The 19017-nt window shown below is 39.9% G+C and overlaps 1 protein-coding gene across 1 annotated transcript in view; it reads left to right on the forward strand.

The window, feature by feature from the left end:
- The first annotated feature begins 12649 nt into the window (after positions 1-12649).
- The window catches only part of IFT57 (intraflagellar transport 57), a 73713-nt gene continuing 67345 nt past the window's right edge, over positions 12650-19017 (forward strand). The window contains exons 1-3 of the mRNA XM_008146585.3: positions 12650-12972; positions 15474-15636; positions 16494-16612. Coding sequence (XP_008144807.1) covers positions 12761-12972; positions 15474-15636; positions 16494-16612 — 494 coding nt within the window. The 5' untranslated portion in view covers positions 12650-12760. The remainder of the gene's footprint in view (positions 12973-15473; positions 15637-16493; positions 16613-19017) is intronic.

The following is a 19017-nucleotide window of genomic DNA, read 5'->3' on the forward strand; positions in this document are numbered from 1 at the left end:
AGGCAGCAAGATGGGGGTTTGGTAATGACTTACCGCCTACCAGGCAGTGACAACATTGCTAGACTTCAGGGACCTCTCCCCCATATGTTCCTGAGGGCCTTGGTGCATGGTGTGCTCTTTGGAAAACATTCCAGTGGAGGTGAATACTGTGACATGAGGGAATGACACTGGCATCTGAAAAATATGACGGGAACAAGGCTTACAAAGAGAGGGGAGTTGGCTGGTTAGTACTAAGTTGTATTGACACCCTGCAGAGGGATAGTAGGAGATGAGGGCTGTAAACAAGCAGTTAGGAGCAAACTAAGAGAGCCAGAGAGCCCAGGTAGTAGCTTACAAAGAGGCCCATCTCCTGCTGGGAGGCCAAATTTGTGCAGAGAACCCAGACATTTTAATTCTCAGACAGGAAAGGTCAGTTGTGTGACGGTCAGGGATGCACTGGTGAGAGGGGTACCAGCACCACCAAGAAATTCTGTGGTGTCTTTCCTCTACCAGCCAACAATGTTAACACTGGAAGCAGTTACATAGCTGGACTGGTTACTATCCTTGGAGACAACGGGGCTTTGGAGTAATAGAGGTCAGGTGGCAGTGCTTGTCTGTCAGGAACCAGGAGGCTATAACTACCGTGATGACTGGCAAGGCCAGAGGGCAGCCGAGGCTGATTGACCCATAGGGAGTTGTAAAGATAGAGCATAGTGTTGCTAGGGGCAGGTGACAAGGGTGGTGTTGCTTAATACCACAACCAAAGAAAGACAAGAATGAAGGAGCAGGATGCTGAGAGTGGCTGTCCAATCACTTGCTCATTTCCAAGACCAGGACAAATGTTCACATCTGTAATACATTAACTAAAGAAGGGATTGGAGCTCTGAAAGGAAGGATACCATGGCAAGTATGTGCCATGACGATACTGTGTCTGTATGCATGATTCCAATTGATACACTTGGTAGTTGGAGCAATCCCCACATTAAGTCCCTGGTCTCTGGAATAAGAGCCATCATAATGGGAACAGTCAAATGAAAACCTCTGAAACTGCCTCCACCAAGATAGTAAATCAAGAAGATTATCATGTCATATGGCAAATACAAGTACCAACATTAAATATCTCAAGGATGCAGCAATGGTGGCTCCTATCATATCTCCATTAAACTTGATTCTCTGGCCTCTTCAAAAGCAAGGAGGATCCTGGAGAATTACTATAGATTATCACAATGACAGCCAAGATGTATCGTAATTATAGCTATTATACCAGGCATAGTATGGTTGATAGAGCAAATTAATATAGCATCAGATACACAATATATAGTGTTAACCTAGTGAACATATTCTATTCAATCGCAATCAGGAAAGAGGATCAGAAAGTGTTTGCATTCACATGGATGGACAACAACATCCATTTAAAAATTTCCCTCAGGGCTATGTTAACTCTTCTGCCCTCAGTTTTAGCCTTAAAGGACATCTCGCAGAACATCACACCTGTCCATCACATCCATGGTATAATGGTGACTGCCTGGCAGTATAGGGTGAACTCTTCCATTCCTTTATTCTTCACTTGGGGTCAGTCTTACACCCCAGGTTTTGCAAGCCCCCTTCCCATTTTCCATCCCTGCATATAGCCTAATAGAATTCTTGCATGTCTAATCCCATTTCAGCCTCTGATCCTTAGATTTGGACTAACACAAGTGCTTTAGAGAAAAGTCACCTAAAGAATAAGGAAATATTACCATCTTTAAAAAGTGGTTCTAGGGGAAGTAAAAGGGAGAAACTGAATTTACAGAGCTATGGCCATTATATTAAACATCACTATCTCAGGTTAGGGAGAACCATCCTGGTCATAGGTAGCCATCTGGTCTTCCAATATAATTGGAGAGCTTTACGCTATCAGTGATATAGAATATGACATATGAAAATATGCCACATTGGCATAAGAATTATTTTGAGTTTAAGACAACTGAGAAATAGCAAATACCCCCCCAAAAAATTTCTGCCCTCCCCCACACTTGTTTAAAAAAATCAAACTTAGACTCTTAATCACCAGAGACTCTTACCAGCCCAGAGATAGTATTGGGAGAAAACTACATAATAGGCCTTACCAAAACAATCCTTATTTTTTATTAGTTTCCCCTATATAGTTACGTTGAAAGCCTAAAATCCTTTTTCTTTGTCTTGCCACTTCTCTACACATTTATTGTTCTTGATTAAGATGCTATACATTATAAGCCCAGGTCCTAACTACCCCTTTGAGCTACTACACATCACTGAGTAGCCCACAACTAATCTCTCTGCACTTATCCTCTCTAATAAAAGAGTAATGTGCAAATTAACCATCACTTGGCTACATAAGCCACACCCACCAGCCAAACCACGCCCACCAGCCAATCAGGGCAAGTATGCAAATTAACCCCAACCAAGATGGCTACCAGAAGGGAGGCTTGGGTTTCCCTGGCAACAGAGGAAGCCAAGCTTTCCACACACTCTGGTAGGCCCAGGCCTCCACTCAAGGATACAAAGTTTCAATTATAGAAGGTAAAAAAATCCAAACAGAAATGGCAGCAGCCATGGATCGAGCAGGAGTCTTGGCTCCGCTCCAGGCTACAAAGTTTCAATTGTAGAAGGTAAATAAATTCCAGATACCAGGGCCTCTGCTTGGGTTGCCAGGGTCATGGCTAGCCTGCAAACCACCCCAGACCCCTCGCCCAGGCCTCTCCACGCCCCAAGGGAACCCCACCCTGATCCAGGACACCCTTCAGGGCAAACCAGCTGGTCCCCACCCGTGCACCATGCCTCTATCCTATCAAATAAAAGAGTAATATGCAGATTGACCATCACTCCAACACACAAGATCAAGATAGCTGCCCCTATGTGGTCAAAGATCCTATCCCCATGTGGACACAAGATGGCCACCACAAGATGGCCATCAGGGGAGGGCAGTTGGGAGGGACCAGGCCTGCAAGGGAGGGCAGTTGGAGGCGATCCACCCTGCAGAGGAGGTCAGTTAGGGGTGACCAGGCCAGCAGAGGAGGGAAGTTGGGGTCAAACAGGCTGGCAGGGGAGTAGTTAGACATCAATCAAGCTGGCATGGGAGTGGTTAGGGGGTGATCAGGCTGGCAGGCAGAAGCAGTTAGGGGCAATCAGGAAGGCAGGCAGGCAAGCAGTTGGGAGCCAGCAGTCCTGGATTGTCAGAGGGATGTCTGGTGGGATCGGGCCTAAACGGGCAGTCGGACATCCCTCAAGGGGTCCCAGATTGGAGAGGGTGCAAACTGGGCTGAGGGACACTCCCCTACCCCTGTGCACGAATTTCATGCACAGGGCCTCTAGTTAATTAATAAACTGTTTGTTTGTATTTTGTTAATCTGTTTTCTGCCAGTTTAATTTACAGGGCCCAAGCCATAAAATGTAGAAGGGTAGAGGAAAAGAAAATTTTTTTTCAATTTCAGTGGGTTGGATACTTTATCTTGGTCATTATATATTGACCCAGGAACATCATCATCTCATTTGGGATAAACCAATTCCCTTTTGTAGAGGAAGATAGAGCAGGAAATTAGTGAAATTTATGCTCCAGGGAGCCTCACTTGCATTGTCCATTCAAAGACCCTATAGTTGATTTTGAATTCAAAATTTTGCATTTATTCTTATTAAAAAGGACCCCCCCCCCATCGCATAAGCCTCAGGTCCCCCAAAGCCTGGATCTGTCCCTGGAGGCCTGTATAGCAGGATAGAAAATTTGGATGTTTTCCCAAAATGGGGTTCCATGTATGAATGTCAGATAAGTCGATGACGTGTCCACATTTGCATTTTAGAAAGATTACTCTGGGAACAACGTAGACAAAAGTATAAAAGGGGACCAGATCTGCAGGGAAAACTGTAAGGAAGCTGTCATTGTATTTCAAGCAAGAATAAAGGCCATTTTCATTTTATTTCATAAAAGGACTTGGTAGTTTCCTTTGAAAGAGCAAGATCTTCTGGGGCAGTTCTAATTTTACTTACAAAAGCTTCAGCCTACCATTTCAGAAGTATTATTCTTCCTCCAAGAAGCTGAGGAGATTCAAATCTTTTGCAGTGCAACAATTTGTCCTTGCCTTCAGAAAATAAAATATGGAGTTTTCATACTCAATAGTGCTAAGTTACTAGCATAAGAAAAATAGCAAGAATTTCTGTTTAAAAATTGACTGTCAGATTGAAAATGGAAAAGTTTTTCAGAGATATTTTTAACCCAATAAGAGATTCAAGTAGAGTATATGCTATATCCCTAAGGTAAATTCAGTATTACAACACGTATTCTAAGAATACATATTTTAACAATAAATAAACTTAGAGTTCATCTGGAGGAACAATTATATGATAACAAAGAAGATTGAGAGGATTAGAGAGATGGCTTATTCTACCAGAGTAAATCTTATTTTAAAGCCACACAAACAAAAACAATTTAACAGGCATGAGTATAAGGAAAGAGATGAATGTTCAAAGTTTAAAGTCTGGAAATGGACCAAATAAGTATAAGCATTTCACATCAATAGGAAAAGAACGGGCTGGTAGATGGTTAGTCATTTTTTCACAGCACCATGGGGTGAAAGGAAAACCATTAATTCCTAGTCTCTGGGGGAACAGTGAGGAAGATCTTTCCTTCTTCCTCGGGGCTTAGACCACCACACAGTCTACGTTCCAACAATAGTCTACTCTTCCTCAGAAAGTAACTATGACAAATCCACACTATGCCTTGGGGCACTGGGGAGAAGGAAGAAAAGTTTTACACAGAGTTTATGAGTATTCCTTTGAACTCTAAAGCTAACATTTTAAAAAATGTATACAAGGCATATAGATCAAGCACAAAGACTTACTGAAAATGATAAGCTGTTAAAAGGTAATAAAAATAATGTTTAGGCTATGCTCTTGATTTAGGGCTATTTTAGGTTGAGTCCTTTGTAATGAACTTAAACACATTCCAATTTGAATTCTTAGCAGATGGGCCCTAGATACATATTCTTCTTCAGATTCGGGAAATATCTGACTATATATGCAGACCCCTTGCGAATGATCCTAGGCAGAAAGTTAGCTTAGGCTTCCTGCACACTAAAAAAGCTAAAGGGCATCAGCCCCCACATTAGATACAAAGGAGAGAAGCCATCATCTTCACTCTGAAGCTTGGCTCTCCAGGTAAGAGATCTACCTTAATAATGTGTGATGCCCCTCACTAATTCTTCCTACCCCTTCAGAGCCCAGGAGAAACACGGGACTCGAGAAAGAGAAGGTATAATAGACTATGGGGATACAGAAGAGGCCCAACCAACTGGGGGAGGGTAGGAAGAAAAGTATGGAGAGCCTTCCTACAAAACATATGTATATCCCGCATTAGAGTCTGAGGTATTTAAGCACAGACACCAGGCTCACAAGTCTTTGTAGCACCAGGCCTGAGAATACTGCCTAACACATTATATGGACTCAAATATTTGCTGTGCAAAAAACTAGAAAATACTCTCTGTGGTTGTCAAAAGCAAAACACCAATCTCTGGATCTAATAGCTTGGGCTTTCACATTGACACTTTCAGAAAGAAAAAAAGTTTTCTCATTGTCAAAATCTCACTAGATGCAAACAAAGGCAGAATGGGTTCCTTGTTCTATTCATGAAGCAAAATATGTAGGTATGGAGTATGAAAGCATCTCTACTAAATAGTGGGAATAAAAATAAGGCATTTGGATTTAATGTTTTATTACCATGTAATAGTCTGGGCAACAAGTTCCAAAGCCTCACGACAAGGTTCCAATAAACATTTGGGAAACAGGCCATCAGAAAGCCTGGTGTACTGCGCACTGAGATGCAGAATTATATCATAAAAGTGGAGCATCTAGCAGATTTGGCTTTTATTAGGCTCAAGCCCCATTAAGAAATCTTTTTCTTATAACATTTATTGTTTAGTTTCCATCTTGAATCTAATTTTTCCTTGGGGGAAAAATGCCATCCCAGACTGTAAAATAAATTGAATTTTTGTAATCTAGCCCTTGAAGAATAAACCCATTTCTATTTAATCTTCAAAACTCTGACAAATAAGATCAATTCTTTTTGTTAGTACCAAATATTTATCAAACCAAAGTGTTACTAACATATATGATGGAATAGAACTCTTATCAAGAAATTAGACGAAATGTTTCAATGTTTGCAGTTACTTATCTGCTATTTCCCCATAAGACACTGTACTGTAACTGATCAATGGTTTATACTTTTACCAACCTTTCTTTCTTTCTTTCTTTCTTTCTTTCTTTCTTTCTTTCTTTCTTCTTTCTTTCTTTCTTTCTTTCTTTCTTTCGTGCTTTCTTGCTTTCTTTTTTTTTTTTTTTTTAGCTTAGTTTATGGCCATCTTCATTATTCCAGTACACATCCCACATAATGAAACTCAGAAGTGTAGCAGTTTAATGTCAAATATTGTAGTAAAACAGCTGGTGTCTACCTAGATCCGCTTTTACCAGGCTGATGTACCAGTTCCCCAGTTGCTATAAGTACTGGCTGCTCAGTATTCACAGCTGTATCCATCTCCAAAAAATTATCTGGGGCCAACAGAAGCAACCTCACCCAGAGGTGCCTGATGCAGCCCACAGCCAATGACTGAGTGGGATGGGACATCAATGCCCCAGAGACCATCTCATGGTGCCCATTACTAAGATCTGTTGAATTCCCTTCCTAATATCTACCATTTTTTCACCATTCTAATTGCTACCTCCTAGTTAAGGAGCTATCACCTAACTTCAAATTGCCTTCTGAATCAGTTTTCACCTTACTATCTAGTCCTTTCTCTACAATACTGCCAGAACACGCTAAGATGAGAATTTAATAATCTTCTAACTTCAAACCCTACACACACACACACACACACACACACACACACGCACGCGCGCACACACACACACACACACACACACACACACACACTTGAAACCTTTCAATAACCATCCTGAATCATTTGCTAGAGGCAGTAAGCTAAACTCAGTTCACACATGCACTTTGCTTCTCTACTCTCCCCTCAAAAATGAGGCCGTGAAGCAAAGCAAAGCCTTGAAATATATACAGTATAATTAGATAGCATTCATCTCCCATGAGAGCCAGTTAGCTGAAGCAGTTAACTGCAATTTTAGTGGAGTTAGAAGACTTTGATTAGTAGAGAAGAGCTACAAAACAAAGTAAACCCAGGAGAATGGGTTACAAAACCACGTCCCTTTCTAATTTAGGAGGTTTGTTACAGCAAATTAGGGCTTAGTGAGTCCCTTTGATATTTCCAGCAAAAATCTCTTCTACCTCTGGCCCAGGAATCTCTTGGTATACTGGATGGCAAACTTCACAGGCTCAGGTTGGAATGATGAATAGTTCCAGGTGGGTGACTACATTTTAATCCTGGAAAATTGCAACACTAAGTACAGTAATGATAAAGCCAAACCCATGGTAGTAATAATTATGTTAAATAATAATTTGTGCATATTTAATACTTAAGTATCTAATTTTTGAAAACTTGGCTTATTAGACTAACTTCTGATTCTAATTTATAATATGTAACTGAATAACTAATTTAGACAGATTTGGTTTTACATTCATATCTATGTTTACAAACAGTATTTGAATACTTAATAGATCTTATTTCTTTCTCTTCCTACTTTAAAAAAAATACAAACTTTTAGCTTCAGGAGATTTAATTATCCGGAATGGTTTGTCAACAATATTAAAACAAATATAGTAAGTTTATGAACAGTTTTAAACCTCTACAGGAATTTAACTTGTAAATTCCCATGTTCCCTTAAACTTGACTCTAACAAACTTACAACATTTACAAATTGAATACGATTTTAATATAAAAAGAAAAGTGAAGAACAAGGCTTCTCAATTTTGAACTTCAGTGTATTAATAAATCAAATATCTTTAACAACTAAAGTAGCCTCTGAAATAATATTTTCTGTGTAGAAAGGTCACTCTCAAGAATATTAGCATCTTATCTGACATGCAAATCTAGGTTCAGATCCTTATAAAATCATAACATATGACAACATTGGCCTAATTCTTGCATGGCAGAAATGTTGCCTCTTTGAAATGGTGCATTAATTTGCTAGGTCACCATAGTCATTCCTTCCTCCCCAGCTACCACTTTGTCCCTCAGTCACCCATTTATCTTTACATTCCTGGTCTTTATAAAGGCATTTGCATTTCAACTCAGGCATCTAAAGCAGTGATTCTCTACCAAGGGTGATATGTCCTCCAGGGGCCAGTTGGCAATGTCTGAAGATATTTTGGGTTGTTACAACTATGGATGGGTGCTGCTGGCATCTAGTGGGTAAAGGCCAGGAATGCTGTTAAACATCCTACAATGCACAGAACAGGCTCTAACAATAGAAAATTATCCAGTCTAAAATGTCAATAGTGCTAAGGCTGAGCAATGCTCACCTAGAAAAACTTCTAAAATCCTGTGTATCCTGGAGACTAATCCACTGACATTATATGGGTCACAAATGGACTTTTTTCTTCACTTTTTATGAGGGGGAATATAAGACAATTTGGGGGCGGGGGGAGGCTAGCAATCTGAATCTATGCCAGTAACCAGTATTCTGACACACATTCTTGCTAGCATAATTAAGCCCCATTCTTGTATGTAAAGCTTGTCCAGACTTGCAGAACCTGTTTCCCAGAATACTCCATTTACAGAGGCCATAAACCATGAACCATATACAACCCCCGGAGTGTGTTGGCAGTGCTTGTGTCAGTCAGGCCAGGCTTTTGGGTGTAATCTCACTTCCCCCATCTCAACCCATGGGGGGCTGCAAAGCCTACAAAAAGTTTGGAAGTCTGGTCCATATTTGGGGGACAAAGAAACTAAGGAGATAAAAGGAAAGCTTCCTCCATATTCATCATTCAGGCTTTGGAGAATGACTCCCCTGAGTCACTGCACTAGTGCATCTGCAAATAAAGAGTTTTACCTGAGTCTTCCGAGTACCCTTTGTGTGTTTTCCAGTCGCCGGGTAATTTCTGCAACATTTATAGAGTCTTCTTTTGTATTTAAGTTCTTAAATTTTGATGAGTTTCTCTGTTCTTTAAAATTTGTTCTTTCTTTTCTTCAAGAAATCCTTCCCTACGTTTAGGTTTAAGATACTCTACTTTGTTTCCATCTACACATCCTACCAGTATTTCACATTTATGTCTTTATTCCATCTGGAATTTGTGTGCTGGCATTTAGAGATATAATTTGGTTTCCACATGAATAGTCTATAGCTTCAATAGCATTTATTGAGTAGTTCATCTTTCTTTACTAATTGATAACACTAACTTTGTTGTATACTGTATTTTAAAATAAACTTTCACCTATTTCCAGGCTATTTTCTACTTATTCCTGTGATGTCATTTTAAATTACACTTTTATTAGAAAACTTATTAGCATCATAATTCCTTCCTCATGCTTCTTTAAATTTACTTTTATGCACAAATTTCAGTATCAGCCCTCTTGGAATTTTAGTTGAAATTGTACTGAGTTTATAGATTGGATAAATATAACTGATTTTTCTCACTCATGAACATTGTATCCTTATTTGGATTTTTCCATGACTTTCAGGAAAGTTTAACAATTTCTCCCTAATGATGACAGACTTATTTCTGGGTGCTATATTTGGTTTGTTTTTGTGTTTCTAGGGGCTTTTCTTTAATTTGGGTCTCATATATGGCACACTTGCTGAGGTATCTTAAGAGCTTGTCTATAGATTCTCTTGGATTTTTACTTAATTTTATCACCTATGATAGTTGCTTCTGTAATACTTACTACTAATTTTTGTCTCAGTGTACGGGCTCTGATGTCTAGCTCCGTTTCAAAGAGTGCATGCCTTTGCCTTGTGGCTTTACAAGGCACTGCTTCTATGCTTCACATTTAAATATGGCTTTTTTCTTTCTATATTATTGGCAAATACTTTTTATTAGGTTAAGGAAGTTTTATTCAATTCGTGGTTTTCTAAGTTTTTAACATACCGACTGAATGGTATACTAAGTCATTTGTAACAAAAAGCAGCTTTGTTTGTTAGCCTGCCCAGTCTCCTCGGAGGACTTGTTCTTATGTTTGGAGACGCAACTGGAAAGCCTTCCTCCATCATTGAACCTGCTTCCTTTTCCTCCTCAGCTTTGCTCAGCATCTCTCAGGGAAAGCCCTTTACCTCAAATCACCTTTGATTGGGATGCTGTTCAGTTTTCAGAGATTAGCCCAATCACAGAAAGATCTTAAGGGCCTTAAAAATTACCTCCAATTATTTCACAGACAGTTTACAAGAGATAAAAATCAAAATCAGAAGCCAGGCTATAATTGTGGTCAACACACAGAGCAAGGGATAAAGCTCTCTCAAGAGTCTTAAAAAGAAGTGTGAAATTCCATTCTCTTCAAGCTCTTATCTATCTCCTTAGTCAACAAATGAGCTCATCCTGCAAAAATACTAACAAATGTACCCTAACGCTTCCAAGTGGCTGAGACAGACTGAAGAGAATTTGGGTGTGCATTCTTACACTTTTGAAGAAAACTTATTTCCATCAGGGAAAAGGCCTCTTAAAGTGTTAACTATTGTGGACTTATGAACAAAGATTAAGAAAAAGTAATCCCTGGGGCCTTATAAAAATAAAATGACATTTCAGTGTTCTTTCTGTGTGAAACACAGTGCTGAACAGCTGGCTTTTCCTTCATTATTTCTGTGCCACAGCGACTGGGGGGTGGGCACTTTATATTTTAGTCTTTTTCTTCTTCTTTACAGCAATTAAGGGGGAAAATAGTTCTTCAGACTGCTTTCAAGACACGTTACATCACTAGTGTACCTGGGAAAGAAATGGCTAGGTTGTGGGAGAGTTGTCCCTTCCCTCCACCGCCCAAGAGAAAGTACATATGTTGTTGGAGGGTTTCTCTCAGCCAAAAGACAATGCTTGACTATTTCATCCTGAGTGCTTTATATAATTTCTGAAATGTCAGAACGTCTTATGTAGGCAGCATCTCTCTGTGTGTAACCAATTAACCTGTCAAGTCCAACACCTTTTTGAGAGTCATTTTAAAGCATGATTTAGAACTTGAATCTTTTTCGATCCTAAAAAGTTATACATCATCTTGTACTCTGAAAGTTATACAGGCATGCCACAACGTGGGGGTTGGAGTGGGGATGTACGGGGAAGAAACACTGTTCTAAGGAGGCAAAGAAAAAGACCAATTCGGCGACAGGGTAAAGTCAAATGCAATTTCCCCACTCATCTTTATTAAAAGCAGCTGGTTAATGACTTGTAGTAGGCAAACAAACAATGTCATTTATTTAAAAAGTAATTCTCAATGGCCTTCCCCTTTTGGTTGTTTTCTACACAAATTAGTTATTTTACATATTTCCTTTCTTTCATAAATAGAAAGGTATTTGCCTTTCTGATTTTTCACTTTGATACCTTTATTAGTATCAGAAACAAGGTAGGTCTAGACTGATATTAAAAATGAAAAGTGCTCATCTGCCCATTTTTCTAACAAAATCCAAAAGATATTACAGATAAATTTCAAACTTAGGCTACGTCCAAAACTGTGACTCTTCTATATTCCCTAGTAGCAGATATAAGAGATCAGAGATCCCTCAAAAACCACATTATAAACACAAACACATGCTCAACTTCTTGCCATAAGTTTTCTTCTCCCAGGAAACCTCCAAGTATCTACTACTTACCTCACTTTGTATGTAGCTGTTAGGAAAACTTCTTCATACACAGGATTTCTTTGAGAACTATAAAGCTGTGGTTAGATTTGTCCCCTATCTTGTATTTTCTAGGTAAATAGCTGCAAAGTACAGTAATAATACTGTCTTTAGCCACATTTAGAGCTATAGCGCAGGGAAATACATTCAAGATTATCTCCTCTATTTTAACAAGGAACACCAAAACGTTATACTGCATTGTAATGGGCTTGAAACACATTAGGAGCAGAAGGATGTGAGTTTAGAACTCTTGTTTCTGAGGTAGAACAAATCCTTCCCAATCGCTCCTTTTTTGCTCATCCTCTGCCATTCTTTCCCCCCCATCGCCTCCCAACCAACAACCCCTTTCCTAGCCCTGGAGTAACTAGCAGGGGATGATAATACTTTCAGTCCTGTAATAGACTGTTAAATCAAACACAGCATTCCCTAGTGAAATACTAAGTTTAAGGGGGGGCGGGGGGGAGACCCTCCTTTGGAAAGTTGCTGTGTGGTAAAGGGAAGCATCAGGATATCGACTATCTTTACAACTGTGAAAACTTTCAACTTTGAGAAGAAAAAGAAAACAGAAAACAGTGCGCTGGAACAGCCTTCAATACTGCTGGTCTTCCTTGTTCTTTAATCTTTTAAGCTGCTACTAGTTGACTCAGCTGCCCGCTCAGCTGCCCTTGGTCACCACTAGGTCTAACCAGCCTCAAGCCAACTAAGGGCCAGCGGACCCTCCTCCACTGTCCAGCAGCAGCAGGAGGCGGCGAGGCACAACGTGGGTTGCTGGACGCCACGCCCCCACGAGGGGCGGGGCTGCCTCCGAGCCACTTCCTCCGCAGAAGCAGGGGAAGGGGCGGGCCTTACGTGACGTCATCCAGAAAGCCCGCTCTGGTTGGAGAAAATTTAGAAGCGATCTGGGCGGGAAGGAGGCGGAGTCCAGTTTCCCTGGGGGCGGGTTGCTTGGCGGTCGCCTAGTAACCGGTCGCGGCAGTCCTGGCCGCTGCAGCGCAGGCCGCGCAAGTCTGTGTGCCGGAGCCCGCGCTGGGCTCTTTCGGTCTGTGGTGCGATGGCGGCCGCCGCGGCAGTGGTCACGCCGTCGGGTTTAGAGGATGCGGTGTCTCGGTCCCATGGCGAAGGGGCTGGGGAGGCGGTCGTGGAGCGGGGACCCGGCGCGGCCTACCACATGTTCGTGGTGATGGAGGACCTGGTGGAGAAGCTGAAGTTGCTCCGCTATGAGGAGGAACTCCTCCGGAAGAACAACCTGAAGCCCCCATCCAGGTGGGTGCCCTCGTAACCTGGCACCTGGGTGCCGCCCGGGAAGGTGCCTCCCTCCGGCCTTTTGGGGAGCGCCTAGCGCGGGTTAGCAAGCACTTGCCTCCATCTTCCTGTCCTGGAAGGAGCACTTCACCCCAAACTTGGTGACGGAGGGCCGCCGTGGAGCCCAAGGAGTTTTGACTTGCTTTTTAGTAGAAAGAATAAAGTTTTGAAACAGCAGAAAGGATTGGGAGACAGCTTGCCTGGTCTTTAAAGCACAAACGCACCTCCACAAAATAACAAACTTTTGTTTTCTTCTGGTTATAACAGTAGTAAAATACATTGTAGAGAACGCAGGAAAAAAAAAAACACAAGAAAATTTGTGGAAAAATATCAAAATCACCCATAATCTCATTCCCAGAGAGGACTGCCGTTACCGTTTTAGATCTCTCTCTAGTTTTTATTTTCCTCTGGAAGAACCTGCCCCTACAGCTGGTAACCATGGGCACCCAGGACCTTGCTGAGCACTTTATGGGCAGTGGAGTGAACTTGTTGACTAATTGTGGCGGTCTACAGGACGGCTGCCTCTGCAGTAACAGTACTCTCAGAAACTGAGGAGTGGAAAGACACATGAAATGGCAACGGCTGGAATTGTCTCTTTATCCTAGAACCTGAAGTTCTGTCGTTCTGGTGCCCTTGGTTGCTGAGGAAAATGGGCAGCTAGCACCTTCTCCTCCCATCAGTGTAGCTTAGCGATTGACAGATAAATCAGTTTTATCTTCACATTAATACATGCTTACATTTGTTTGTATAATAGACACTTTAGGTTAAAATCTGTAGTACTTTCTCTTAAAGGCCATAGGGAGGGTCAAATAGTTTCCCTTAACAGTTTTGATCTCATTCCCTGCTCTCTTTCCATAACTTGAATTATAAGATGTGCAGGCTTTAGGTAAACTGTCCATATTGCTAAGTCTGTCCATAATAGAAGAAAGGTTAGAGGGAGAGGTAGTATTGTTTGATCCATGATAGAAATTGTAGAATTGGGAGTTATTACTTAAATGAATTGATCTGGATAATATAAACAATCAACATTTTATGTTAAATATGCATATTTTCCGGAGTATGTTTTTTAAACTAAGGTTCTGTTGATAGAACCTCTGTGCTATTTCCTCAGGAGTGCCCTGTGATACTTTGAATCATGGATTTGCATGGAGATATCTTAGTTTAATGATTCTCAACATGTGGTCTTCAGGGCAGCAGCAGCAGCATCACCTGGGAATTTATTAGAAATGCAATCCCACAGGCCCCTTCCGGGGTCTCCTGTATCAGAAATTCTAGGGATGGCACCTATAAGTCTGTGTTTTGACAAATCTTCCAAGTGATTCTGAGCGTGCTAAAGTTTAAGAACCACAGCCATAGGTCTACAGAATGTGTCAGAATCCATTTCTCTTTTCTGGGATTATCAGTCAATAAGGAAAAGATGAGTTGTTACCAGTAGTTGCTTCAAAAGGATTGTAAACGTATACCTGCCAAGGCTCCCTGGGGTTACCTGCACAGATTTTATGACCTTTATTTCTTCACAACTTTCTGTTATCTTCCAGGACATTTATACTTATCCTGCAGGGAAAAAAAATGGGAAACATGAAGTAGACTTCTGATTCTTAGGAAAAATAGCTATAAATACAATGAGAAACATAATAGTAATAGCTACACATACAAAAGCAAAATAAGGTCTTTAATTAAACTGAATTGAATATTGTTGCTAGCAAATTTTATTCCTAACATGTTTAGGTATAAATCATTTTGATCCTCATAATACTGTTTTTAGTTGGCTAGATGATGTGGCAAAAGTCAACAAATGTTCTTAGATTGGGGATGTGATATTCAGTTGGTCTTCATCCTGGCTATATCTTAGATCTACCTAGGAAGGTTTTGAAGTATACAAATATTGGGGCTTCACTCCCAGAAGTCTTGATTTAATTCATGAGAAAATAACTGTTTGGTCAGGTAGCAATAATTTGAGGAGTTTCTTGGATGATTCAAATATGTAACCAAGATGAGAACAACTGTTGAATGGACCTGATAGAGTAGAAACAGTAAGTAAAGTTACCAGTGACATTGTAAAAAATGTAAAAATGCATAGTGAATAATCATTAAGGTCTTGTTTTAAAATTCTGAGATTCTCTTAATTTCAAATTACCATTTTCAGTAAGTACTCATTAATTATTCCTGACATAAATTATTTTGGCAAACGTTCTATATGCTATGTTTTATAACATGCCCTGCATTTTCTGGTGTAAGGTATTTGATCTAATATTTTTTTTGTACAGTAGTTATTGCCCTAATCCTGTTGATTAAAAACTTCAATGTGAGTACTGTGGATTCCCAGAAACTTCAGAGTGTCTTTTGATTTTAAAGCCATTTGAAAAAAAAAAAAGTCTTTTGGCAATTTTGGACTCCACTCTTTTAGTTATTATAGATTTTGCAACATTTCATATTCCACCCACCCCTCTTGTTTTGAACAGACACTATTTTGCACTGCCTACCAACCCTGGTGAACAGTTCTACATGTTTTGCACTCTTGCTGCTTGGTTGATTAACAAAGCAGGACGCCACTTTGAGCAGCCTCAGGAATATGATGACCCTAATGCAACAATATCTAACATATTATCTGAGCTTCGATCATTTGTAAGTGTAAACAACTCTCTTCTTTCTGCATGCTCTCAAGTTATGAATTTTAATGTTGATAATTCAACAACATAAATGCTAGCCTTTTAGATGAACTCTCTGTGAAAAACTGTCTATCTATACACGCACATTTATATGCATACATAAATCCATACATATAACATTATATCTGGATTTATTTTCTGGTAAAACCTAAGAATAGTTGATATTATCACATTAATGCCACTTCTAAAAATGCTCAGCGTATACCCTTTATAGCCCAATGTAATAATATTTTTCTTAATCTTGATAAGTCTCAGAGATAAATTTGTGGATACTTAATTCTCCTTAAAAATGATTTAAAAAACTACAACTAGGAGGCTGAAACACTATTTTGAAAGAGAACTTTGATTTAATAGACCATGATATCAGTTGTACTTCCATTTCTGACTTTTCCTGGGTACTCTTCATTTCTAATTTTTCTGGGGATGGGCAATAAGAATTTTTGTCAAGCATGTTATGTGTTTTTGACAAGTGAATCACTCTGCCCTTCATATGGCTGTTTGATGATAGGATATCACGCTAGTAGTTTTACTAGTTTTTACCCTAACAATATCAATGATTTGTTCTGCCGTCATGAGGTCTTATTGCCTTTTAACTTGATACTTTTGACAATAAAAAGTCTTCATTTTTCTTTAGTGTTTTATGCATCAATGGCTATAGAGATGGATTTTTAAGAAACAATATAATTACAGTTATTTTAATCATATTTGTAAAATAGAGAAATGATTAATTTATTCAGCAGTACTTTGCTTAAAATATTTTGACATTTGCAATATAAATAACAACTAATATCCTGTTTATCTTTTGTATTTCAGGGGAGATCTGCAGATTTTCCTCCTTCAAAATTAAAGTCTGGTTATGGAGAACATGTATGCTATGTTCTTGACTGTTTAGCTGAAGAAGCATTAAAATATATTGGTTTCACCTGGAAAAGGTAAAAATTAACCAACTTGGCAATCGTAGTTTTATGTGTATAGCTTTTTCCTATAAGGGTACATAGTTATTTTATAGAACAGATAAGAAGTATTTACTCTTAATATTTCTAAACTGAAAATGCCACGGGTGATTAGAAAAATCAGTATAGACAAAAATTGGAATATCTGGTGTCTTCAAAGCCAATTCTGATATTATGGCATCCCTCCCCTGTTCAAATATACAGTATAATTATTAAAGGTTTAACTGTTAACTGTTTATCTTTGTCAATTTAGGAGTTTTTTTTTAATCCTCACCTAAGGGTATATTTTTTATTGATTTGAGAGAGAGAGGGAAAAATATCAATGTGAGAGGGGAACATTAATAGGTTGCCTCCCATACTAGCCCTGTCTGGGGATCAAACCCCCAACCTAGGTATGTGTCTCGACCAGGAATCGAACCTGCAACCTTCTGGTGTATGGGATGATACTCGAACCAGCTGAACCACCCACTTAGGACAATTTAGGAAATTTTTTAGAAGTCATTTGCATATATTTATTTCTATAACTAAACATGGTATATGCATGCAGATAACTGATAGCTGCAGATTTAAGAAAAAAAAATGGAAATCAATATAGTACTTTAAATGGGATTTTTTTTTTACCTTTGCTTAAAGTGACTAGGCAAGAATAATACTGAAGAAGCCAACTGATACTCTTCTTAGACATTGTTCATTGCTTCTTTCTGTGACCTGACAATATTTTGTTTATATATCTATTAGAGGCCCGGTGCATGAAATTCGTGCATGGGGGGGGGGAGCGGTGTCCCTCAGCCCAGCCTGCACCCTCTCCAATCTGGGACATCCCTCTCACAATCCAGGACTGCTGGCTCCCAACCGCTCGCTTGCCTGCCTGCCTGATTACCCCTAACCGCTTCTGCCTGCCAGCCTGATCACCCACTAACCACTCCTCTGCCAGCCTGATTGATGCCTAACTGCTCCCCTGCTGGCCCGATTGCCCCTAAGTGCCCTCCCCTGCTGGCCTGGTTGCCCCTAACTGTCCTCCCCTGCACGCCTGGTTGCCCCAAACTGCCCTCCCCTGCTGGCCCAGTAACCCCTAACTGCCCTCCTCTGCAGGCATGGTCCTCCCCCATCTGCCCTGCCCTGCAGGCCTGGGTCCCCCCCAACTGCCCTCCCTTGCAGGCCTGGGTCCCCCAAACTGTCCTCTCTTGAAGGCCCGGTCACTCCTAACTGCCCTCCCCTGCAGGCCTGATCGCCCCTAATTGCCCTCCCTTGCAGGCCTGGTCCCTCCCCTGCTGGCCTGATCGCCCACAACTGCCCTCCCCTGCCAGCCATCTTGTGGCAGCCATTTTGTGTCCACATGGGGGTGGCCATCTTTGACCATGTGGGAGCGGCCATCTTGTGTGTTGGAGTGACTATCAATTTGCATATTATTCTTTTATTAGATAGGATTATTGTAGTTATCAGATAGTATTAAAGTCAATTGTTTATAGGTTTGGCTTTATTGCTAGAAATGATTATATATTCATGTGTACTCTATGGCTGGTAGCATAGCACTTGGTATATTATAGATGCTCAATAAATGGATGAAAAAATAAAATATTCTGAAACTGTCAATTTATATAGTTGTAACTAGTAAATATAAATTTATTCTGATGAAGATTGAGATTATTGATAGGTAGAGATTATGGGAGGCATTACTCAGGTAAAACATGAGCAAGCAGTGATTTTGATTAGAATTAACTTCTGCATAAAGGTGTATATTTTGTTTCCTGTTAATAGTTTAATGTGTTTTCAATTACATTCTTTTGGGTAGATAATCTATCCCATTAATAGATACTTTTAAAAACTTACTCAACTTGGGTTATCATCTGGTTGAAGCATATGAAATTACTGATACTCATTTATTTTGAACTAAAAAGTGGCTGTTTCAATTCTCAACCCAAACATTTCCACATAGTACAACATAATGAATGACTACATGATCCACATTACTTTTTTTGCATTCTCACCCAAGGATATGTTTCCATTGATTTTTAGAGAGAGAGAGAGGAAGGGAGGGAGCGAAAGAGAGAGAGAAACATTGATATGAAAGATAAACATCAATTGGTTACTTCTTTTATGTGCCTCAACTAGGGATCGAACTTACAACCTAGGTATATGCCCTGACTGGATATCAAACCTGCAACCTTTTGGTGTACAGGACGATGCTCCAACCAATTGAGCACCTAGCCAGGGCCACATTACTTCTTTATTAGAATCCAAGAAGTTGTAAGTTGTCTTGCTCCATTTAACATTTAAAAAATTATTAAATCTATTGCTCAATGTATTCTAAATTCAACAGAAGCTATTGATTTCTCATCCACCATTCAATTTTGTACTTCCTTTGCTTTTGGGCTTATCTTATT

This window comes from Eptesicus fuscus, chromosome 3 (genome assembly GCF_027574615.1).
Source record: "Eptesicus fuscus isolate TK198812 chromosome 3, DD_ASM_mEF_20220401, whole genome shotgun sequence".
Lineage (NCBI taxonomy): Eukaryota > Metazoa > Chordata > Mammalia > Chiroptera > Vespertilionidae > Eptesicus > Eptesicus fuscus.